The following is a 26519-nucleotide window of genomic DNA, read 5'->3' as shown; positions in this document are numbered from 1 at the left end:
AAATTAGATCTGAAATAAAAATAAAAAAAAACCAACAGTGACCTAAGCATAAGCTTATGTGTTTTTTTGCAGTATGGGTTCCCTGGACAGCACCGGTGCCTCCTCGACCTCTCAGAGGGAAGACTTCAGGTCCTCAGCTTCACCAAGGTCTGCGAGAGTGAATGACACTGCAGTAGTGCCAGCAGGTGCCCAGGGGACTGGGACTTATCCAGCATCAAGTGGAATTACTTGCACATTGTGATGAGAATCCATTTAGTTCCTCGCACAACGTATTTTAGATTTCTCCCTTTCTTCGGGGAGGTGGGGGAAGGGGAAAAGCCATCTAGTTGTGGCTCTTTATGCAGATTACCCCTAAGGAGGCGATAAGCAATCATCCAAGCTCCATATGAAATGTGATTAGATGTTCCTGCAAGTGGATACATCATTTACATTTTGTCTGCTTGCTATAAAAAGCCCTCTGTTGATGCTGCAACCATCCACCCCAATGCCGCCTGCTGTGCTGCTCACCAGCTCCCATCCTGCAGCCTGACATCTCCCCTCCGTGATTTTGGGGAACAAACAGTGCTTTTGCTGTTCCCCCCAAAAAGCTCAAGCAAGAAGATGCAAAAATCCAGGTCAAGGGCAGCAGCAAGCATAAGACACTGAGCCAGATGGCTTGGGCTCCTCTCAGAAGTGTTAGTGGTGCACTAGCCCTGATGGGCTAAGCCTTCAGCTTCCACCCTTTTCCTCCCTTGCATTCCCACAGCAGCCAGCAGCTTGAGGAAAGGACATTTTCCAGCTGAACGGAGAACCTAAAACGCAGCAGCTGCCTGGGGGATAAGTCTGGTCCGTATCTTTGCTCTCCCGGACCAAAGTCCTAGGAAAACGGTGCTTCATGTGTAACAGGCCTTTTCTTTGCCAGCAGGCCGCTGGTTGGATTTCAGAATTAATATCCCTACCTCTGCAGGGAGGCATTTGCGTGCTTTTGCTATCGCTCCTCCTCCCTGCCCTACCTCCTTCACAGCTGCCTTCGCCCCAGCTCGCTGCCCCGCGAGCACCGCTCCTGCCGCAGCAGGGACATAGCCCTGGTGGCACTCCTCTCCAGGCTGTCCCAGCACGCTGTGAAGTGCTTTTTAAAACATACCTAAATATAACTGAAGGTTACCAAATGTTTTTACGATCAATTAACATTGTGCATAACTCAATACACTTTTGCCACATCAAAAGGGGACTTTTTGTTAAATAATTTAAGTCTAATAGGTTTTGCAGCACAAAGGGCCGTGGTTACCATTATTTTCCATATTTATCTAGATTAGGTGTTTTTATAAGTCAGTGTTTTCACGGGTGCAGCCTTTCCTCCTTGGTAGGAGAAGGGTTACCTGCAAGACGGTTCCAGCATGTTAGTGGAGTGCTCACACTTGCCATGCATGCAGAAGCCATTGTAATGCTCTGGACAAGGGATGTAGATCCCTCTTGCACTTTCTTCCAGTTTGTTTGCATTCTCTGTGAACACAGGTGAAGGGAACATTAACCTGACAATGCAAGATAAGGTGAAACGATGAAAAGAACTCAACGTATAAAAGAAAGGAAAATACGAAGAAAAAGATGGGACAGATGTTGTTTATGGGAAGGCAGAGCAAGGGTTTGCACCTTGAAACAGGTAGGCTAATGTAGATGTAACGCTTTGCAAGGTTTTCTGTCATTCTTTTGCGTATCTAATTCCTGTCAAGTTACAGCAAATAAGACACCATAAAAAATAACTTGACTATTCAAAAACTGATTATAGAATAGCACATAAAACATGCCTGATCATTTCTGTTATCCTCTACAGACTGTCTGTCTCCTCACACCCAGGCAAGGCTATGAGGAAGACTCTGGACATTCGCATGTAATACACCATTACAATATATTTGGTCATTTGATACAACATATTCAGAAAGATAATTTTATGGCTGAAGTAGAGGAGCAGGGGTCCAGTGCTGAAGTTTAGCATCAATGCTGCATGCCCGTGCCCCAGAGCTGCTGGCCTCCTCCCCATCCCACAGCACCTTTGAACTAGTCTGACTTTCTGTGCCTACTTCTGCAGCTGTTAAATAGTCACTGAGACTGCAAATCCTGGAAAATACTTCCCTCCATGTAGCCAGGAAAATGGAGGCTTCATTTAGTTTTGAAACAGGTATGTGCTCAACATTTACATCATAGGCTGAAATGCAAAGTGTTACTTGCAGTGAACTCATGTGAATTTTGTAGGCCACCAAGGTGTTAATTAATTGGTGTAATTTTGGCAAATTCTTCCATTCAACCAACACCTATGATATCTCAAATGGTAAAAAACCTTTTTCTGTGATAGTATCATCTAGCCACAATTAATTAAAAACAGAAGAAAAAATCTCATGATAGATGTCTGAGGAAATGTAGCTTGCACACAAATAAGTTGAATCACTTGTATTTTCCAAAGGAAGTCCCTGAGTGTTATGAAACAATTGCAATTTGTGTTCTGCCTCCCCACCAGTTGTGCCAGCAGTAGGTATGCTTAGGTATTATCCCACCTTTGGGAAAAGTGTGTGCGGCAGATCCAAGATTCAGATTTTCATAATGAATTTCTTTCCTATTGCTGCTGTCCAAGGAGAGCTTTAAGAGTCTCTAACAACTTGCACTAACAAAGTTGGCTATGTTGTCCTTACATTAAAACAGGTGAGGACAAGCTCCCAGCAAACGAGAATGACAGGGCAACCTCTACATCCCTGTAGACAGCATTAACTTCTCTTTCAGCGTTGGGACTTTCAGGGCCTCTGCGCTACGGACCATTATTGCATCTTTTTCAACGCACGTATGTTGAACACAAAGCCGTCTGCCTCTCCTGGCTCCCTGCTGACGCTGGGGTATCTGTGCAAGGCTCCATGAAGGCTGTTAACGACAAGGCAGCGCAGAGGAGGGTGTCACGGCTCAGGGGTGTGTTGTCTCTGGGATGGCACAGACAGGATGGGCTGACAGGAGGCATGTTATAGGCATGGTATAACCTCCTCTGGGAGCTTGCCCAGGAATTTCTGCTACTGGAAAGAGCAGAAGGTCCATTTCGTCTGGCAGTAAACATTTTTGGCTACGTATCACCCTCTAGGTGAGGCACCGGCTACCAGCATGTGAAATACATACATAGAGAGTTATAATCCCACCAGGACTTCATGTATGTTCCTTTTTCCCCCCTGGAAATTTTCCCAGAACAGAAAAAATGTGTAGCACGTGTCAGCTATCAATAGATCACACATAGATCCCAATGTGCTTGGGACTTGTTGGACTCCAGAGCCATGTACTGATCATCTATGCACCATGTTCGATGGTTTCTGGGTGTGCTGGACCTCTGCCATCGTCCACAATCAAATATATTTCTGTCCAGAAAACTGCAGCAAGGAATATGGGATCCTTATTAATATACATTTTTTTCTATTGTGGAAAATATTATGCCATTTCCTTCAAGTCTTTCATTATCAGGAGGAATTTTGCTTCCTTTCTGAAGAACAGGAGACTGCTCTCTGTGCATGTGTGTTTGTGCGTGTGTATCTTTGACCCTTCCTTCTCGGGTACCAAGATATCTCTGCGAAGTCCGTGCGCCACCACCAACCAGTGTGAGAATCCCTCCTCCCAGATGAGCCAGCAGTGTTGCTAAAACGGGAGGATACCATTTGGTGTCTTTTTTTTAAAGGCACGCTTCAAGACGGGGAGGAAAATGGTTACTCATCTGCTAGGACTTGAAAGGGGGACCAGGACCTCTCCCAGACTTGCAGATGCTCTCACTGTGTGTAGGCTGTAGGGCTGGTAAAAAGAGGAATGATTTTCCCTCCTCCTGTAATCATGTGGGTAGAAACTGTGTTTTCTTTAAAAAGGTCTCTAGCACGCTTTAAAGTAAATCTAGGATCCTGCAGAACTTGTAATTGCACCTCTAAGTGTAATGTTATGATGGAAAATGCTTTACTGAATCAAACATGAGATGGCCCAAGCTTTGCTCGCAGTTCATAGGATAAACGCTTCATATGGGATCACTTGTCACCTGGCCTGGAAGAAACCACAAAACTTAGACACGAATTGTCTGCTGTCCCTCGTTTGGACTGATGACTCCTCTAAAAGAGTTAGGGATTGAACATAAAGGCAGAGAGGGGGGAAAAACTTGTGTTTAGTTTGATCTGACATTTTGGTAGTTCGAAAGACAGACCACAATGAAAGCATCACTTATTTCAGACGAAGAAGTTCCCCTCCTCCTCCGGCACAGTTTGAATTCACCCCAAATAATTCCCCTGCCTCAAACCAGTTTGTTTTTCTTATTACACACATCTTTTCAGATTCAAAATAGAGACCCAAATACCAAGATATGCTGTAAAAGTTCCTTCATGTTAAAACTGACTGCTGTCATTCCTGAAAGGCCTGAGCACTTCTCAGTGCTCATCTATCCAGCCATAGATGAGATACTGTCATGAATACACCACAGGGCTTACATCACCATGAAATAAGAACTATAAATCATTTCTAAAAAGAGAGTATCTGAATAAAAAACATGTTTGAATTACGAATCAAATAAGAACTGCACAAAGTTCAAAAAAGTAAAACTAAATGAAATCAATTAAGACTTTCCCCGTGATTATAATTTTGGCTTATTTATAAATCAGTACAGGAGGCAATCTGCACTAATCAGATTATAGTATCACTAAACTAAGGAGCCCGTCTACCACGCCAACCTTACACCTACAGAGAGCAGAGCTCAAATACAAAGTTACCCCCTTGTTTCCAAGCGCAGCAGATCAGTATTCATAAAGCAATGATAGAGACCAAATTCAAAGTTAGTCAGGTTTCGGTAACGTTAAATTCAGTAGCTCCCCTTCAAACGTTAGACTTGCTGCATTGCTATTGGCAACTATATGTGAAAGTTTTATTTGCACCAAAAAGACAGATTTGTCCCTTTTTGTGATGGCTAGAATTTGAGACAGGAGCTGTAAAGCCTAAAGATAAAAATGGGAGTTACTGGGTCAGTGTCTCCTGTCTCCAGACAAATGTAAGTCCTACCGTGTTTCTCAAAATGCTTCTCTTTTTTATTGTAAAAAGAAATACACTCTCACCCTCCAGATCAGCTGTATTCAGAAAGCTTTTTCTTGAAGCATTTTTTTGATAGAAAACGTCGCTTTGATGAAGCCAGCATCTTTTGCAGTTTTGCAACATTTTTTGCATCTTTAGCCTAACATGACATTTCATATTGTTCACATCTTTTGTTAGTGCCAGAACATGACATGATAGCCTATCATGTAAGACATACTAGTCAAAACAGACGATTTTTAAATGCATTGAGGCCAGATGCTACTTTGTGTAGACTGAAACAGCTTATCATCTTGCTTCCCAGAAGAGTCTCCCAGTTGAACACTTGCTCTCCAACCTTTTGGTGGATGGCAGGGAGATGCCGAGATGATGAGCTATTTCGCTGGGGTAAGAAATTGGATCCTGAAAGTTGTTCAGTGACTGACCACCCACTCAGTGATCTTGCTCTTCCTGATGGATTATCTTCTGAAATGTTAAATAAATTATTTAAAGCGAGCTTGTCTAAATTCCTTAATATCTATGGCTGTGCTCATCCTCCATTAAGAAGCAGTGTAAGAATTATTTCAAATATAATTTGTATTCTTTTAATTTCTGGTTTAGCTATAGCTATATGCCTTTCCTTCAGTTTTCGGAAGCTGAATGTGCACCATTAGGATTCTCAGGTAAATATCTCAGTGAAGGCCGAAATTCTAAAGCTGAAACATTCTGCCTCCTTGGAGGACCTGACTCTGCAAGTGATGAGAACAACGCAGCTGGATTCTTCTCTGGGCTGCCCTCACCAGTCCCCAGCTCCCATCTGAGCTAGTGTGGAGCTTCCGTTACACAACTGAACATGTGGAGTAGCTCCGCTAACAAACGAATAAATCCATTAGTGCCCTTGATGAGAATTATATGAAGTACTGCCTGGAGTGCCCAGAAAATTCTTTCCAAACGTAAGTCCCTGCAAGCCTCTGTGGATAAATTAAATAAAAATCTAGGCAAAACCGACATTCTTATGTCCAAATATTGACTGCCAGGCACTTAACAATCAGGTCTGCAGGGCTGATAATTCTGTCGTTCTTTACATTTGAAGCAGCGAGACTTTCTAGCTGTTTTCAGGCAAGCGAAGTAAGTAGAGGGCCACAGCCTGTAAATTCAGTGTTAGCATTTTCAGTGTTGTACAGTTCAGTGTTAGAGCTTATGGAAATAATACCTGCCCGTATGAGAAAATACTGGCTCACGTACAGTGTTAATACTTTGTGTACAGCCATACTGGACAGAGGGAGGTCCTGCAAATACATATATACACATATATTTCATCAAACAAGAGATGGAATGGTGAATGATGTGCAGCAAAAGCTATTTTGACACCTTTCTCATTAGAAACAGTGGTTAAGGAGAATTGACTTACATAATAATTTAATCTTTTAATACCGCTGAGGTTAGTCAACTTTGCAGCCAAAAGCTCTTGCTGATATTGAGGTAGTGACTCCTTACACATCACATTTTCAGAGGATTTATGAAGAGGGAAAGGGATTCTTGCATCAAAGGTATGTCCTTAACCTTCTCAACCCCTTTTGGAAGTGTGTCCCCCTGCTCCTTTTACCTCCTTGGCAGCTCTCCCAAAGACATACTGCAGAGCATAGCATTGGGAACTTACTTAACAAAGCTCTTCTGCTCTGCATGATAGAGACTTGGTACGGCAAATCTTACCTGAAATCAAAACAAAGGTCCAGAGAGTTATCAGCCTGTGGAACAAAGGTAGAGGATGTCCTGATTTTGTGGAAGAGCTTCAGTGATTGACTAGGGGTGGGAATCTGAATCCTGTGGATGAGCATAGGGACAGTCTACATTACTTATCTGCAGTCTTCACAGAGTCAGCAACTGCTGCTCTTTCGGGGGAAGAGGGAGCTTCCTCAGCCCAGAAACGTTTGCAGCATCTGCAGGGGTTCAAAGGTCCCTCTGCAAGGTCACGAGGAATGGGGTGGTAATGGTGTTGCTCCCTCTGAAAGTGCCGAATTGCTTTGGCAGGTTTTCCGGTACTTCCCCCTCTCTAGTAGCATCTAACAAGAATTGAGGTCCCACAGCAACTTATGAGGATGATGTCCTTAAGCAAGCTTCCTACTTACTCATAATGAAGAGTGAATCCCAGCTCAGACCCAGCTCTGATGAGAGGAAAGAGATTTCACCCATGTCTTTGCTTGACAGCTCCAGACACCCCGCCCTTAACAAAGCTGCCAGCAGCCATGCTCCATCCACCACCCCAGCCACACCTCGTCACCAGCAGCTGCTCAGATCTGACCTATTAACGATCTTGACACAGTATGGTCCCTTCTTTTGAAGGCTGTAAAAACCTTGCTCTTGATCTTACGAATACAGAGTATCTCTTTCCAATGAAGAAAACGCCTGCAAGCAACTCGCCTGAAAGTCACCGCTGGGGTGGGCGCTGGAGCGAATGAATTGGCTGGTGCCACTCAAGAGGGAGCTCACCGGCCCACTCGCCCGAGAGCTGAGCATGTCTGGCACCACTGTGCTGCAGTCCTACCCCAAATTCATCCTGCAGCCACTCCAAGTACGAACTTCAAGCTAGTCTTTCTACATAAACGGCACAAAAAATACCATCCCCGTACTAGCTACTTTAGCAAGAGGAAAAAAAGAAATGGAAGTGTGTGAATTATATTACATTCATTTCTTTTCTCAGGCGCAAAATAGGCTTGCTCCACACAGTAATTTATTAATTTTAAATGTCCCTATGCAAATGAGTCCCCTGGAATAAGATAACATCCACTTTCCTTTTTAAAAATAATCTGGTGCTTTTTATATTTGAGATGATGGCAAGATGTCCTACTGCACTTGGAAAAAAAATCTTGTGCTGTCTTTTGCAGCAATGTATCATAATTATTCAGACTGCTGCCACAATTAATAATAGAAACCAATGAATTAAGACACTAATAATCCCCAGATGTTCAAATGGAGAACAAAATACTTTCAGCTTGTCAGCATATATATGTGGGATATGCTATATGTGTTAAAGCTATCTCTGAACTTTTGAAATAGAGAAGCACTTTTATTTACAACATCTGTGAACGTATCATTTTTATTTGAGTACGCCGCTTGAAATCAGACAACTTTTTAATAATTTTCCTCTACATAAGACCATTTGTCTACTCAAAACTAAACAAAACTTTTTTTTACCCTCATTTGTTTTTTCAGTGGCCACAGTCCACCTGTATTGACTGGCTAGGCACAGATGCATTGTCCTAGAAACTGTACAGACCCCTCGCAGCCATGGCTCCTACACACACGAGTAGGTGCTACCAGGGAGCTACTGCAATACAAGGCGCAATACAGCCCAAAACCAGCACGGCGGTGCAAGTAGATTACTAGCAAGCACTGCTTCCATGCTGGAACAGGAACACCCAGCAATATTAGCCAGGCTGAAAGAGAAAAGGAAAAAAAGGCCACATGGGCTAACATGTTGCTCCAAACCAGCATTTTCTCAGTGTTTAGGTGCTCACATTAGACACAACTCCTACCTGGGGTGCCTGTTTCATTCAGAGAGGTAAAGCCCAGAGCAGTCTGTTGTCTCACCTGCTCTAACATCCTCTGCTTCCCTACCATCACATTTCATCCACTGCCACCTACCAAGGCGGTCGGTAAAAGCAGTGGTTGCTGTTGTTTAAAGCAGATCCTGCACAAGTGCCTCCTTCACTTGATTTGAGGACATCAAGAGATGATGCACTGACCTCCTCCTCCAGCAGCTTCATGGAGCAGTTCATCGCTTGCCTGTGAAAGGCACCTGCCCGCTTCCCAGTCCGCTAGACTGGAAAGGTCTTCAGTTCCCCACATTCTCTCTGTGTTAGCTGCCACCAAGTCACCTCTCAACCCTTTTGTGGATAAACCACACAGACAGAGCTCTTTAAGACCACCGCTGCAGGAGCAGGTCCCTATGGATGTGATGTAATGATGCGGGGCCGTATTGTGGATTTATCAAAGCCCTGGGTAAAGGGGGCCTTGCGGTTTGTGCTTCCTTCTTTTGTGCCGGGATTGAATAAACCTGCGTTAACCCCATTCCTAGAATAGATTAAATCCCTCTTCGTGCTAACTCAGTCTTTGTTTTTGGCACGCCGCTGATGTTCCCTTCACTGGGATCCCCGTGTTTGAGAGGGATGCTGCCGGCCCCGTGGGAGCGGCTTCCTCCCCCTTCAGAAACCAGCCATGCAAAGGAATAAAGTCGTCGTTTCTCTCCTTGCAGCTCATGACAGAGCCCTTAGAGGACCTTATTATTATTGTAATTCAGTGTTGAAAAAAAGTTGGTGTCAGTTTAGAGATTTGTGAGGTTCCCGCCAATTAGGCTGCGTGCCGGAAGGCAGAGGGGAGAATGCTGTATCCATCACACATGGCACGGCACGAGCGGAGCAGGTGTCACCCCTTCTGTGAGAAATTCCTCCCAACGGCTCAGCCGAGGCTCACTTTCCCTCCCTTGGGTTACTGATTAGTGCCAATGCTGGAGATGGTCAAAAATGTACAGTGGCTCCTCTCTATGTCTTCCCATCTGAAAAAGTAAGTATGTCTGAGAGGTGCAATTTATTCTTTAATACCGGATTAAACAGAGATGGAAATAGCATCCCAGTATGTGGATGTCAGAGGCAGAAGATGCTTCTTTGTATGACCAAATTGTGTCTCCTTCACAGCAAGCAGGCATGGATCTGCAGAACGAGGCAGAGGGTAGCTGGGAGGGATGCTGACATAGGAAGCATCTCTACATTCAGCGCTATCTTCCAGGGCCCGCAGAAAGAGGGATTTGTCACGCTGTGCATATGATGGAGGAAACCAGGAGCCAGACTGTCGTCCCTACTGCACAGCCCCGTGCAGCACGAACACATGCTTCTCCCTAGCAGCAAAACCAAACAGCAGCTATTCCCAACCAGTCCCGGTCTAGCACGCAGCGACACAGCAATATTAGTTAACTTAGTTAAGTGGTGATTAAGGAACAAAATTCCCCAAACTTGACCAAGTGGTGTCCTGCTGTTTCTGTTTTGCGTACTACTATGCAATTTCTGTATCAAAGCAGCCTTGCTAGTGCAGCACCAGGAGAGCGGCTTATTTATATGTAGATGCAGCTATATGACATTTCAAAATGCCATACATTTGCATATGAAGGTTCCACTTTCTTTTCCTCCTTCGAGTAAACAGAGTCTACTGTGACTCCAAAGCAGTGCTTTCATTCAGTTGGAGCTTTCCGAGAACCGTGCTCCTTAAGGAGCTTAAAAAAACCTGAAACACCTCATTTTCATCACTTGGCAACCTTGGCTATCAATAGTGTCTATGGGCAGGTCTTTTGATTTATAGCTGTACCTTTGATACCAAACTGAGCACAGAGAGCAAAACTGCAAGACCTTAACATTTCATATGAAATGGCTACAGATAATCTGCAATACAAATCGATATTTGCAAATAGGCCTCAGACATATGATGGAAGCTTGTGGTCCTCCTAAAAAAGGCTGTGGGTCACATTCATTATAGCTATGAAGATGGTATTGATTTTTGTCACTGATCTTTCACTTGAAAACAAGAGCAAGAGTTTGTTGCAAGAGCTGCTGGGGAGCTCTGAAACTGCAAATCTAACATGAAACCACAACCTTATGTAACGCCGGGAAAGCCAAGTGGACATTATATATTCAGCTTTCTCGTCAAAGAAAGATAAGGCTGAAGCAGATGGTATGTGGGCAAAGTTTCAACCTGAATATATTGCCTTCTAAAAACCAACAGTGCTAGGAAAACATCCCAATTTCGTGGCACGAGGTGGACAAACACGCTACCTGCACATTAAAGAGCCTCGAGGTATGTGTCACTGAGGAGCTGGAAGAGCCTCCGGTTGGCAACGTGTTAATGGAAAAACAAGAATCCCAACAACCCTCACGTACCACCTAGCGTGAGTAGTATGAATTATGTATAATACATATATTGAGCACCGTCCTCGTATGCATTTGCGCTGGGCTGCGCAGCCAAGGCGTAAGCTGAAGGAAGCCGTCTTTCAGCATCACCAGGCGGCGTGGGAGCGCTGATGGCATGTGGAGCGGATGGCGGAGTCACCAGACATCAGCTGTCCCCCTCTCTCGTAGCTCAGCCCTGCTCCGTGGCTGTGAGCAGAGCTCCTCCGCATCCCTGCTACCCCGTGGGTGGGCACACGCCGAGGGGAGGACAAGCCGTCCTCTCCAGCCCCTGTTCCTCCTGCTGTTGGGGGACAGTGACAGGCGCTTCCCGACTGCGACAACAGCACAAGAACCCCCGGCAGTCACCTTTAACCACCACCGCGGTCTTGGCTTATGGCGTTTCACTCATCCGCCACTGCGTTTCTAAAGGACTTCACCCACCTCCTGTGCCGACTGGCAGATAGCATCAAACATGACAAATGGGATGAGGTGCCAGAAAGCTGATAAATACTTTTGATACGGCCCTAAAAATAGTGAAGAGATATTTGTACCCTTGTGACACTTCTCCAGGAGTAGATGGATATGCATGACCTAAGTTTTAAGATGGGTGTCAAGAATATTGATGTGTGGAGAGAGCGCGATCATTTCAGTGGCACGGCCCCGGGGGACTGCCGCATGACTAACGATGTCTCCTGTCTCCCAGCCGCGGGCGTGCGGGGAGGGGATTCAGTGCCCATCCAGAAAAAAAAGGATCCTGGTTGCCAGTCCAGCTCTGCCCACCTAGGACATAGCTCTTCCTCTGCGGGGATGTCGAAATGGGAGAAAGCGGGGCAAGTGCTCTCAGTGTCTGGTAGGACTATGCGTGCTGGCCGGCACATGGCTCACGCTGGGGCAGGCTGTGACCGCTCTACAGCTCTGAACGGTTATGTAAGAATTAAACTGTCTACAGGCTTATTTCAAAAAACACGTGCAGCGTGGTTCTGATGGAAGAAAATGATAGATTGGGTAAGAGTTATAAACAACAACTTTGATGCAGATTTGTTCTGGAGGATGAGTAACACAGGGCATTGTAGTGCCCTAAGTTATGGCAATTGCTGCCAGGCTAACTCATACTCTCTAAGTGATCGAGCCCGGCGTGCTTCTGGGGGCATATCCTGTAAATTTAATTTAGGATTTCTGAACCACCTCTGGAAATGTGGAAATCAAACTCAGTTTTTCCCTCTCCCCTCCAATCCCTACAATAATGTAGATTCCAAAGGTCTAAAATTCACATGTGCAAAGCCGGGTTCCTGAAGTCATTCCCTCTTTGGCACCTGCACAGGTGGCTGGCAGGAATTTTAGTATTGATGCAACTGGTGGCTCTTCCAGTTTTTAAGGACTGCATTGATAAAAATTGCTTTTAAGCAATTTAACTGTGGCTCAAGAAAGCATGTTTTCATGTTTGTACGGAGATGCATCTGTATCTACCTGTTCAGAGGAACACACACACTTTATGTGATACAAAGCTGCATTTTCCATCAATCCTCACCCTGTCTCTTCAGCTATGTGAGTGGCTTTTACTGGCAGAAAGATTGGGCAGGCGATCAATGAAACAAAACAGGAGCTTCATTTTGAGAAACTGCTGCAAATAAAAGCGTACCCTAATCCAATTACCAGGCTGTCCCCTAATTTCCAATAGAAACTCCAGGTCTGAATGGATTGTTTTCTGCAGAGATCAATGGATGGCAAGAAGCAGTAGCTGAAAAGGTCTCCGACTTATTTTTAGGCCTGCCAGCACGACATTACGAGCATTTAGTTTTTGATTGCACACTTCAAACAAACTCAAAAAATTACAACTGAAAGCAAGTATGAATGGCAAAACCGTCAAAGGTTTGACGGGAGGCAGGGAGACAGAAAGGTTATGGCGGGTACATGACAGCACGGACAAGCAGGTCAGGGACGCCATTTTGGCCACAAGGCATCTCCTTCGGTCCTTTTGACAACCTGAAGGTTTCACAGCCCTAGTTTTGCACTAATTTTGTATTCAGTTTTGATTACTAAAAGCAGTCTTTTTTTTCCCCCCTTTTTTTGGGGGGCACATGTCAGTTAAGGTGCTGCCAAGCTGGAATGTGACACCCATTTGGCTCTCTCCCCTCCTTTCTGATTTTCCAAAGTAGCATCTGTGCTTGTACAAACACGCCGCCCGAGGGAATTCATCCAGGAAGCTGAAGAAAGAGCTGCAGAACTTGGGGGAAGTGCGTGTAAGAAAATAGGAGACTGAAACAAAAATACATAAGTCCTATATATGGTATTTTGAATGCCTCCTGAATCAAGTGCCTGGCAAATCCCTTCTGCAAAGCTTAGTTATTTTAGTTGCCAGAACATGACCCTGAATGGCCCACGACTACTCAGAGATTTATCTCTTGTCGGCTAAAAGCACGGCTTCAGCCACACTTTTCACTGCTTTTGTCTGGGTTATTCAGAAAAGTAAATACATTTTATTGGCATGTTGCAAAACCGCGATCACTCCTCTGTATAAAGCAAAGCGCTACACTTGCTGAGGGATGAATCCTGCTCAGTTTGCCTCTATTTTTATTCACCTGTCTCCTCTGAGTGCTGGAATGTAAAACTGTGATGGTGATGGGTCCACACAGTCTACAACTTTGCTTTCTGTATCTGCCCAGTTCTACTGTTAAAACCTTTTGTGGCTGCTCGGAGGATCAGTTTTTAGCAGCCTATACATTAGAAATTCCTACTCGGTAATCAGAAGTTCAGTATGTTTCCTTTCCCATGCCTGAGCTGGGAAGACATCCCTTGCTATTGCCAACTTAAAGTATTTGAGAAAACAGTAAAGCAACGTAAAATGCCACTGCAGCCAAACCTGCTATATTCTTTTACCAAATTTGCCACAGATATGCTTTGTTTTCCATCTGTCATGAAACTGTGCAACGGCAGGACAAAGCCAAAAACCTCTTCATGTTCTCATTTTGCAATAAAAGGGTCCAACCCCACCACACAAATTTAAGCTTTTTGTCTTTTACTCAAATGCCAAAGGTCTATCAGGCAGTAACTGGTCTCTGAGATGCCGAGAGGAGATCACCCAATGCTGCAGAACATACGTTGTGCTCATCAGTAGCCTCAGGAGCTGAAAGAGAGCCCTCCAGGGCGCACAGCGCACTGAAGACAGACACTGTGACAGAGCTGTCACCTCTCCGGGTCTGAATGACTACAAACTCTTCCAGACGCACCGTGTCCTTGAAGTGGCTTCTCCATGGACCCAGCTCAGACTCTGCCTCCTGAAACAAGCCAACTGCAGATGGGCTCTGGTTGCCTTGTGACGTCCCTCTCCCATAAAACTCTTCTCTTCAGACCCCATGCCCGCCCCCCCATCTACACGTAGATGTATTTTGGCGTGACAGGACGCAATGCAAGCGCAGAGCTTGCCCTGCGATTTATTTCCATGAAGAGCAGAATAACTTCTCTACATCACAGAGGTCCTGAGATTCATCACTGGTCACACAGCCCATTTTGAAGCACAGCCAGAAAGGTCTGTTAAGAACATCTTTTTTATAAACGAATACCTGCATTTACTATTTTTATATGCCCATACCTATTATTATTGTCTTACGGAAGTGCCGCTGAAGTGAGCTGTAGAGATGGCATTTGTGTAAATAAAGGGTTTAGTATTTTATCTCAGCACTCAATCCTAGAGCTAATATTCAAAGTGGGAGAAGCTGAATGGAAAAGAAAGGGCAATTTTGGGAAATGGAAAATTTACTAAGAATAAAAATGGATGAAAAAGCTGTACAGAGAAATCGCGAAGCCATTAAACTCAATGGCCATTCTCCCACTAGCTGCAGCGAGGCCAGAATTTTACCGACTGCCTCTTTAAATCTTATTCACTCTTATAACAGTATTTTAAACCAAACAGCTGACAACCCTCTGCCCAGCCAAGGCCCTTTAAATCACTGAAATGCAGAATGCAAAAAAATCCACAGTGCCAGATGTGTCTAAAAACAGTCACAGTTCTTGTTAAAGCAATCTGCACAGGAAAATGTTTAGCATACATTATGCCTGACAAAACACTAATAGTTTATCAGTTTTGATATTATAGACTAATAACAAGCCCTTCCATGGCTACTTCATTTGCAGAGCACACAGACAGGCTAGACTTCTGCTACTTGATTTTAGAACAGCGTTTTTTATTTAATCTTTTCCCATCCTACCTAGATGGAGGTACACTTCCATTATTAAATGAAATTGTAAATTAAATACCCTGGGGAGGGGGTGGTTTTGATGTACACCTGACACAGCTTTAAACCACAGACAAAATAAAAGAGGGAGATTAAAACAATAGGGAGCGGTTTAATTTTTTTTTCCCTCCTGAAAAATATTTTGCCATTATATAACGCTGTCTAAAACGGCTACGGCTGGTGATAGCAGCAGGAGGCAAAGAAGTGCATTTCGATTCAGTGCTGGTAACGTTCTGAAATGCACTGCCACTGGTTGTGTAACAGCACGTTTCACTTACAGCTGTTGTACTCACAGGAAGAGAGTTTCACGCTAACATGAAGCTCATGGGTACGCGGTAAAATGACAGCCCAAGTGTGTAAGAAGTCACCTTACTAAGCAGGTAAATGCTGTGTTTCAAACCTGAGTTTTTAAGAGCGCTTCGGCTTGCTCGGTGGTACAGAGTTTGCACCTCAAACGGCCGAGGCTGGGATTCTCCCAAATGCAGAGAAATGTTTCTATGGAAAGAAGCACTGGAGATGGTATAGCTGATATTCAAAATGCTGCCTCTCCTACAGCATTTCCTACTGCTTATAAACCATTTCCATTTTTCTTAAGTTACAAATTTCTGTCGCTAGTGGCTTCAGTGTCTCGCACACTAAATATTAAGAAATACAAAAAGAACAGGTACATCGCAGTGCTCGAACAATCACTGCGAGATACAGGTTTTTGCAGATGCATTCAATGAAAATAAGTGCAATCATCAGCAAAGTGAAAATGATGCAACAAGACATTCATCTGTCTTTACTCTCTTTACTCAAATCTATTAAACTAGAGAAAAATTGTTACTTGTCTCCATGTAGTCTAATTCTGAAGGTCTACTACAAATAAACACACCAGCTCCTTCTTTTCTTCCCCAACCGTATTTCTTTTCATTCTACCAGATGCAGTTACACTTCCTGAGTCTAGGTGAAAGCCTTCGTTATCTTAAGGCTCAGGTTACCATTTCACGTGTCTAAATGATCAAATTATCTTGTGTTTGTATTGTAATTTGACATGACGATACTCCTTCTAGAAAAGATGATGTTTCAGTCAGTTCTAAGTAGCAACTTTCCTTACTATACAACTTATTTATTCCAACTGTCATATGCTTTCATCTCATGATATTTTGATATTTAATATTTCATAGAGAATGCCAAAACATCCCATGAAACAAAATTCTGAAGAATTTCAGTTCTATGAATATTTCAAAATATTTTTTTTCACATTTTTAGACTAGATCAAGCACAAATATTTAAATGTTGATGTTTCCTGAAAAATGGATATTCTAGCATCTCATTATAACTTTAACTTGCAAATTCTTGGGAAGGCTCTGTAAACCTAGATTTTCAGATTTTCAGTAGATACAGAAACTAGGCCTAAAATAGAGTTGCTAGGAATAAAAATACACTGTAGTACTCCTTAATAGCCATTGACTAATTCAACCTGGTGTTGTGGATGGCAAACAGCTGCTGTGCACCATCTCGAACAGCACCCTTCAAGCATGACTCTTGAGCTCATCAAGGTGGCTGGAGCCCAGAGGAAGAGTGGCACCAAGGGTGAGAGAAATTCCTCACCAGATCCAGACAACGGGATTAATTTTCCCAGCCTATTCCTTGGGGAAGATTGACAGAGTCTTGTCTCAAACACCCTTTTTAGTTTCCTTTCTTGTAGGGGAGGCAGGAGGGTTGAGAAGTGAAAGAAGATGCTGTCAAGAGGGAAATGGCTTCAGCAAGATGTCAAAAAGCCAAAGACACTTAGTTTCTACCATCTTCCTGGCATGTTGATGAAGTGCTGGGAGTTACAGACTGATACCTAAAACAGCACCACAGGTGACACAGGCTGAAACCCAGCCATCATAGCAGAGTATCGGAGGAGTCACGCGTGCCACCACCCTCGCTGCAGTAAGTCTCAGACTGTACCTACACATTTTTCTTGATCCTACAGAAGAACCAGGCTGCATGGTTCTTCTAGGCCCCAAAAAGAGAATAATCTGAGCTTCCCTGTGACTTCTGATACGAAGTGGGTTTGGGGCTGCCTGCAGTAAATTTAAGTACAGATCTGTGAAAGCCACCTCATGGCCAGACTCTTCCTGTATTGTTAGCTGGAGTTAATATAGAGCCCTGTTATTTAATGCTGGTGTATCTCAAAGGAGGGGCCTGGAAGTGGGGGGTATCTCATCTAAGAAGTGGCAAAGACACAGTATGAACTAGGTGCCACAATGTGATTTAGTCAGATATAAAATGACCTTTTTTTGATAACCGTAAATCCCTTCACAATGGCGGAGCCCACACGCTCTGTGGGGCCAAGTATTATGGTGCATATTCCGTGTGTTCAAGGCAGCTGCACAGTGGTTGTAGGTCATGTTGCTGCATCTTCATTTCCATAAACCTCTGAAAGCAAAGGTTGGGAAAAACAAATTCCGAGAGTGACTTTAACTAGAGCATAACAACTAGCATGACTGCAAACCATGAAAGTGTTTTTCCGAGGGTCCCTTCCTGCATTCATTTCTTTTGGGTATCCCTTGCCATTAGAGGTCCTTTTTATGAAAAAAGGTATCTTGTTAAAGACAACTTGAGAAATGGGGGACATTTCAAGTTGCGTTGAGTTTTAGGGATCACATTTTTATGTGTAAGCAGGGAAGTGTCTATTTATTCTGCAAGTTCTACTTTGAGCTTATTCATTCTTCTGATCAAAACACTGATACTGAGCAGAGGATAAAAAGATCAGCAGGTACTGAAAGGCTCAGATTTGCTCAGGAAGATGGATTTCTCTGCTCCAAATAAGACAAAACATATGTAAACCATACATGATGTGTTTATGGACCGGGACACAAATGGAAGAATCTGTAGGAACGCCTACGTGAACTCACATCTGCTCATCTCTACTGCACATATTATTTCTGTTTTTATCCATAACCTTTAACAGAACAAAATGTTACAGAAGACTGCTTACATGATAGTATAAAGGGAAAAACAACCAGGAAGATACATGGTCTTGGGGAAGCAGAAGAAGTAGGAGTCAGTGTTTAGAGCAAGCTTTATGAATTTTACACAGTTCTGACGGAAACCCCAGATGCAAAGCTCTACTTGCATTACAAACTCCACCTGCACCCCAAATCTTGACAAAGCTTTACCCCTGAATTCATTTCCAGGACTTAAATACTTCAGGGATGCTGACAACAGTAAAATAGCCTGGTCCGATTTTGTATTTTTTAGGCTGCCCATGCCAATATTGGTTACAAATTGGTACTTGCTTTTCCTGTTTATTTCCTACAGATCAAATTCTTAGCCTGGACACAGTGAATTTTCAGGCCAGTGAGCTTCGACGCAAATCAAATAGCTTGCTTTATAATATTCACCCACAACATTACTGATTTTGTTTATTATGGGAAGAAAGCACAAATGAATTCGGCAACTTTTGATTCACATTCATTAGTGACTAGATTAAGGGCCAAGCTTTAAAGGTACAAATGGAAATGCTCTTTTTCCTTGAGTTACATCAGTCTAGGTAAAGAGATGTCTTAGCAGTTCACCTGAGACCTAATTTAAGTTTTAATGCTAACAATTACAGGTTCCATGAGCATGACACTGGGAAATCCTAAGTAATGAAAAGGCACAATTTCTCTCATTATAAAACCACAAAAAAACAGAAATCCAAAAAAACCAAGACACATTTTACCAAGCTTAGCATATGTAATTCAAAGTTAAAGGAGAACTCTCATAAAAAGTGAGGTATTCTCTTGGGGCTGGCAGATTAAATGAGCAGTATTTCTCTCTCCCTATTGCTTGTTTTTAAAATCTCCGTAAGTCTGTTTTCATTTTGCATGCTCCTCAGGAAAAGACTGTTAGGAGTAAGTGCTGTTAAATCACATAGCGCAGTGCTCCGGAGTGCTGCAGCTTCCTTCCTGGCACGGAACTTGTTTGTGAGGCTTCTACGTGATCTCTACCTCAGTGTGCCCGTCCCCTCTTCCAAACAATACTGCATAGATTTTAGTAAGTTGGAGCCTAGCAAGATCTAAAGGTACATTTGAGAATGTTCTATAGAAGAAAAACCTTTAGGGTAGCCTACGCTGCAGTGCCCACTGCTAGACAATTACATTAATGTCCCCGTTTTTCATATTTTAGAAATAAAGTATCTGGTCCTCCTGATGACAGAAAAATGCTGGAGTGGCACTTTCCACACTCTACCTTTTGAAAACCAGAAGCTAAACTACAAAAAGAAGCAGCAGCAATTTTTCATTGAAAAAAGCACCCAGGACAAGTGAAGGTTTGGGGGCCAAGTGGATAGCTGGGGCTGACACTGTTGCCTACTCAAGATGTCAGTTCAGAAGTAGCTGACAGTAAAATTTATTAACCTACCAGTTGGTCTCTCTACTTTTTAAATTTTTTTCTGGCTATCAACAACAGCGGAGGAGCTGCAAGGCAGCGGAATGGCTGGAGAACTCCATCCTATCAGAATACGGTGGTGTCTCTCTCGCCTTTGAAAATCACTCAAGAATCCCAGAATAGGAACAGTTTTCTTATCTGTGTTTTATGGTACTGCATAAATTAAACTAAACTACACACAGTTATCATTCCCAAGTAAACACTACACTACTTTCCATGATGGTAAATTTGACCTTGAGTTTGAAAGCCTCCACATTCTACGCAATGAGCTGAGACATTTCCTCTGTTTTAGTTTTGAAAACTTTTTGTATCAGGAGTGCCTGGATTAGGTAGGCAAAACAAGACCAAAATGCCTTCTCCGCTTGCCTTTATTAGGAAATTATCATATAAGTGGAGACCGGATCTCTTCTTACATCATCTTAACTTTATATGCCCCAGACTTCAGTTATTTGTAGACATTTACGCCTCTGAATGATCAGACGTCTTAAAGGACATTCAGGCACGTGAGGCATAATACGGTCACATCTCCTGGAGGGCGATGCCCTTGTCGCATTCCTCAAGTCACAGGCCAAAAAAACCTAAATTGTATGGCCTGAAATACAATCTATACTATTTGTTTTTTTCTTTGTTTTGTAGAGCTCATCTGCCACTTTTTGTGGACTTTCACTGTGCATAAAACGTAGGCGTATTTTCATAGAACCTTGCACTTGTAAAGGCAACTAGCAATTGCAGCAACATCTAAAAGCTTCACGTTTTAAAGAAACGTATCAATCGTATTATTCTTGTACTCCCAAATGCCAGGAGCGTGTGTGCCTATGTGTGTGAGCACAGGCGGAGGCTGCAGCTAGACCGCATTCATGCTGCCACACAGCTGTCAAAATATTAAAATGTGTTTTTTTTCAATTTTTAAGTGATTTGATGGAAAAGCAGGAACGCTTCCTAAATGATCTATTTGCTTAGTGTGACAACCTCTGACTTGGAGACTGCAGAATCGAAAGCCAAGCAAATCTGCATATGCAAGGATGCAATTTCCCCAGCGTTTTTACAAAGCTGCAGATGAGAAATGGTTTCTCTCTAGCTGTGATGGATGCGTGGCACTCAGCTCTATGTCTCACTTGCTAATTCCATTAAGAAGAAAGGAAAGCCTGGTTCACAAAGGCAGAGCAAAACTGCATGACAGTTTATATCCCATAGCTAAGCTCTGGGGCTTTATTATTCTTCACCAGTTCAGGAAACGGCTGACATGGTAGCAGACACAAAATTTAATTTAAAGGGACAATGCCAAGTGGTTTACACTTCAAAACTTAGCCTACTTTGAAAATGTTATAATCTGGAGAAGGAATCTAGTCTGAAGTTCTCATATTTTATTCCTGAGGAAAAAAAAAATAACCGTCACTCTCTATAGAAATCCAGTGCTGCTGTTATGACTCCTGGCCGCTCTCCAGACCGGGTACAGTCAGTGAGGATGACTGCGACTGAATTCGGCGGGCTCTGTATCGAGCCTGTGAAGAAAGGGAGGCATCACATCCCAGTGCTTCTCACATGTGCTGGGTCAGTGCACCGCTGCCAGTCCTCCACGTTCTCTGTGACAGGCACGGCTTGTTCTTCCTGTTCAGGGGACTAAGAAGTTAACGATGCAGAGTGGCGGACTTTAGTAAAGTTTTAGGGTAGTTTTCTCAAACATAAATATTACTTTATATTTGTTTTGGAGCCCAAAAACTCTTGGACTTTTGAAAAAAGTCTTTGAAGAGTTCAAGACTCTTCTTTATCCTTGGAGTGGGAAATCTGTGATGGCTCCCGTGGCCTTCATCCCACAGCCCTGGCCCAGCCAAAGGAAAATGATGTGTTGATACAGATGGATTTTGCCCTTTTTGGTGGAGTGTTCAGTTTGCTCGGGCAACACAGCCATCTGCCGGATTACTCGCCCGAGCACCTCCAGTACTGCCAGGAAGGTTCCAGTGCCAGAAAGCAGTCTGAAAAAGATCCAAGCCTGTCGTGTAGATTTGAAATCCCACGGGAAACCACAGGGGAGAGCAGGGAAGAGAGCATCCATGAGCAGAGGTGCAGCACTTTATGCTCGTTCATGCCTCCTGGGCACAGCAACAGCATCACCCAGCGGGGCCACGGCACTGCCTGCAAGAGAGTCCCCGGACTAGCCAAGACCGCAGAAGGCACCGCCTGAGGCTGCTGCCAAAGCAGAGTTTTCTGCCATCGAGGAACCCACAAATACGGCTCAAACTGACCATTGGCGGATGTGCGTTTTTCACCGAAGGAGACTGTCGGGGCTGAAAATGCTTCCTTCCCCTTTCCATCAGCTTCGCTGCGCTGCCGGCGTTCGGCTGCTGAGACTTGATCTAATCAATGCTCTTATAGGGAGGTTTGTCTGGCCTGGAAGATGGTATTATTGAATAGGTCTATCAAATTTGTCAGTGTCTTTGCTGACAATTTTCATGAATATATAACATTGAAATATGGCTCATCCATACTGACTTATTCTTTATAGTGCTCAAAATGGCTTGAAAAAAATATCTGTAATTTGATAATGAGAAAGGATAAAATCAGCTAGGGGGATAATTGCTAATATCCAGCTCTTAAGAAGGGATATAAATATTGAAGAATAAAAATAAATAGGCAAATGAATACACAAAATGAAAGCTCCTTTACTGCCTAGACTGAATGCAAAAATGCCACTGAAACAGCCAACTTCTTTACACATATAATGAGGAAATTCAAGAAAACATCAATCACAGGACTTTCAGCTCAGACACTACATTCCAAAACATACATTATACTTAAAATGTTTAAAAATGCTGTTTCATGGAAATTGCAAGATATAGTGGATTTGAGGGAAAAATGCCACCCGTTCATTTATTGACTAAAACCAAATCTTATTTCACAAACTTGGTCAACGTCAACAATCTGCCATTTGTTGAAAAAAGTGAAAATCGTCCCAAGTCTGATGAATACTTTAGGGTTTCAGAAAAATGACAGGCCAGAATTGCACAAGAAGAGATACAAACACACGTGTGTACAGACGCTGTGCTGACACGTATTGCACACGCAGCCAGGGCAAAAGCAGACTGGTGAACCTGGAGAGGCGGACACCGTCAGAAAAGGGTCACCCACGGCTCACCGTCCCCACATCTCCTTTGCTGAAAAAGGAGACACTGCTTTTTGGGTGACTTCGACACCAGTCAGGCGTTTCCAATACTAGAGTAAATCTTGCCTGTGTAAAGTAAGAGCCCTTAAAAAAACAAGGCAACGCAAATTTAATGCAAAGATTTACGCTCCACAGGAACGAATACTCTCGGTTTTGCAAACTGAAAGGTTTGCGTGTTGTTTGCAAGTACCAATGGGCTTGAAAGAGCAGGAGGGAGCAAAGACGCTGTGTGAACAGAAGGTTTGAATAGTTCAATATGAAAAAAATCAGCTAGGTGTTGGGACTTGCAGTCGTTTGCGAAGCTGCTGCCTTCCTGGGCCGCCACATTGGGTGTGCGGGGCTGTTCATGGAAAAACCCGCACCACTCACCTACCGCAATCTCTGCAAAGAGCATTTGGCACTGCTGCATTAGCATAATTGACACATCAATTATGCCCATTGCTATTTTCTCCCCTGGGAAAGTCAGTCCATACGAGTCAATGTTTTTAAAAGCGTGTAGTGCTCACGGTCTTGGCGATTTTTAGTGCCATTAAATGGTAGAGAACAAAGGTATTCTCTGGAAAGGCACAGGTTCGGGGAAATTGCTTCAGAGGCACAAACGGCTGAGGAACTGCTGCTTTTTCACACAAAGCTCCCCATGGTCAGGGTAGCATTTCCCTTCTGAGGAGATAGGAAGGTAGGGAAAAAAAGTAGCACATACCACATTCCTATAATAGCCACCATCAAATGTTTCTGCACTTGAAAGAACATGAGGATGGCATGGAGCTTCCTGCCTGGCAACAGCTGAAGCCTGAATGTTCACTGAGCCTCAGTGTTATACTGCTGTCTTCCTGTTCACCAACTAGTTCCAAAAGGCTGGAATTGTTACAGATTTTTGATACAGCGGTCCCTCTCCCCCAAGGGTGTCCCGGCAGGATCATGCCGCAAACATCTGGGGACACTGGACACGTGTGGATTGCCCTCCATGATCTTGCAACTTCCACCCTACACGCTGTCACTGTATGTAAAAATGAAAAATTTAAGCAAGAGTAATAGTTAGGTGCACAAAAAGAAGACATCAGCTGGTGCAAGCGACTGTGCTTCATGTTAAACCAGTGGACGATACCTGATGAGACCCACCTAGGGGACATAGTTGCTGCCCTTGAAAAGCCCATTGGGGCCTGAGCCCTACCAGAAGCCTCGAGGAGCTGCTTGCAAAGGTGCAATGATGGCACCTTTCTGTGCCAAAGAGGAACCTACTGGACCTCACTGCTGATTCAGGATGTCTCCATCCCTCCCATGGCTCTAGGGGAGTGAGGTACCCTGTCTCCTCTCCACAGGCCCCCATCACCTCTCGATGGACCATCTGTTCCCACATTCCTTCTGACCTCTCAGCACTTGGAGACCATCTCTACTACAGACCCGCTCCTCTGTGCCATAGCTCTGCCCTCCTCCCTGCCCAGTAACGCAGTTTCCTCCTGGGTTCCCTGCTCGACTCCCAACACCTGACAACACTTCGCTGCAATCAGTTTTCTTCTACCCACCATCTCTCCTCTCAAGTGTGGGCTGAAATATCATCTCTCTCCTAAGCAAGCACCGTTCTCTCCCTCCTGCCTACTTGAGCTGAAGGTGCCTTCTGTGCGCCTCTTCCTCTGTGACCCGTGACTTGGCTTTCTCTTGTCATCGCTGTGATCTCCTCCTCCTCCTCCCTAACCCGCAACGTGCCTTTCCTCCCTTCTTGTCACAACTCAGTTGCTTCATGCTTAAATGTGCTGTCTCCTCTCTAAGTGATGTGGGTCGCTGCCATCCTAAAGCTGAACCACCAGACAGCAGCAGAGTAGGACAGGTTGCACAACATTTAAACAGGGGCTGCAGGCCGCCATCTTGACTTGGGGATGCCAGTGCTCTCCTCAGTTCTCCAGCAAGGAAGATAAAGGATTTAAGACGACAATCTTATTTGCCCTTATATCTAACTTAAAATAAATCATTTTGGCCTACTTGGCCATATCTCCTGCCCAACACAGGATACAACCTCAGCCCTTCCAGCCTTTTAAGAAAACTGACTGCTGCCTCGCAGAAAAAAGCTGAGAGCAATCAAGGTTTTTAGGGAAAGAGACTGAAGATTTTTCTCTCTTTGCATGACTCTCTCTTCACCTGTGGAAGGGCTCCTTGGCAGTAGGAAATACCTGGACCATGGCTCATCTTTTATCTTTCGGCAATTAATCCCAGCTTTTACTTTCCATAGAAATTTATACTTTCTCTGCCTCATGCTGCAGCCACCCCCAACACCTAGCACTCCTCTGCCTCACCGAGACATCATTTATTCATAGCCCTATGTTTTAATCATCAAGCACCATTTTTAAGTAGGAACAGAACAATCATTTCTAACGGCTGGGTATCCTATTAACGCAGGGACGTCATGCACACAGGGCCCTCACAAGAGAAGACCATCTGAACTAACTACCGCCAGAGGACTCTCCCGGTGAGAAATGTTAAGACCTATGAAACCACCAGCTGGATTCCACCTAAGTCACGCGGTAAGCTGCTCGGGTAAACCCAGTGATCTGCACCTACTCTCTTTAAATACTTTCAAAACACAAAAAAATCACAAACTTAAGCAATGAATGCATCACCTGACCCATTTTCACAGTACCTTCCCAAAGGCTTGAATTCTCAGTGCGAGCTGTGAATATTTGCATGCACGTGCGTGCACACACACACATTCAATTTCTAAATCAATCCTCCCAGGCAAAGGGTGTAAAAAATGTCTCCCAAACCTCACTAGTATTTACATGTTTTTAATTTCAAACACCATACAAGGCTATTCAGCCGTTATATTTTATTGTAGCTTCTAAATAAATTAAAACCATTTGTCACTTACAAACATTTTAAGAACCTTATTAACTTCATAGTTAAACACTGACAGGTAATATTATCTATTATGGCAACGTTTCATGGTATCAAAGCTGTGCTATGCTCTGGATTTTCACTTTCTTAAACCTGTATATTGACAAAAATATGCATAATCTAGTGCACTGATTCAATAATTTTCAGTGAACATCTGCTAATTCTGGCAAATAGTTTACAATACTTATTTTCACGGTCAGAGCAGGTGTTTTATGGCCAGAATACCTGTACATTGACAAAAATGGAAGAAGCCCATTTATTAAGAAGAGATTTTCCAGCAAAAGACAGACAGTTAAGCTTAAACTAAACCAAGAAAACCATACTAGAAGATGAGGACACCTCACTTTAGCAAAGAGAGGAGAAAAGAGACTTACATAGTTCCTGCGAATTGTGATTTTCACAGAATAGGAACCGTACCTGCATAATCTGTTCTTGCGTAATGCCCATCTTCCGATTTTGTAGTTGTTGTAGTGTTATCTGTGTGAAAAGAAACAGGTTGAATTGCCTGGGGAGCCTGTACTTGATACAGACTATGCCCCAGCCACCAGTGCCCAGGCAAACGTAGCTTCGCCTGCATGCACAGCATCGCTGCTGGCTGCAAGGCTCCCCTGGGTCTGCCAGGTGAAAACAGCAGGATCTGGCTTTTTGCAATGAAACATGAAACATCTTCCATTAAGAAAACACATTTTTTCTAACAATATGTGATAACAGATTGCAGCTGGGATAAATATATCAGTATGAAACAGGATTTGTCATTTCTGCTCTATTTGAAGTAATTGGGGAGTTTTAATATGTACCCTGAAATGAACTGCCACGTAGGGTTGTTAACTTTAAAGAGACAGGAATAAACCAGAATGTGTTTAA

The 26519-nt window shown here is 43.7% G+C and overlaps 1 protein-coding gene across 1 annotated transcript in view; it reads right to left on the bottom strand.

Moving 5' to 3' along the window:
• The window catches only part of LOC104626289 (tomoregulin-2-like), a 61729-nt gene that overhangs the window by 6591 nt on the left and 28619 nt on the right, over positions 1-26519 (bottom strand). Inside the window, exons 4-5 of the mRNA XM_010294175.1 lie at positions 26073-26132; positions 1359-1482 (exon numbers count right to left, since the gene is read on the bottom strand). Of these exons, the coding sequence (XP_010292477.1) occupies positions 1359-1482; positions 26073-26132 (184 nt within the window). The remainder of the gene's footprint in view (positions 1-1358; positions 1483-26072; positions 26133-26519) is intronic.

This window comes from Phaethon lepturus, unplaced genomic scaffold, assembly GCF_000687285.1.
Source record: "Phaethon lepturus isolate BGI_N335 unplaced genomic scaffold, ASM68728v1 scaffold43240, whole genome shotgun sequence".
Classification (NCBI taxonomy): domain Eukaryota; kingdom Metazoa; phylum Chordata; class Aves; order Phaethontiformes; family Phaethontidae; genus Phaethon; species Phaethon lepturus.
This window is presented reverse-complemented; position numbering and strand designations above follow the sequence as displayed.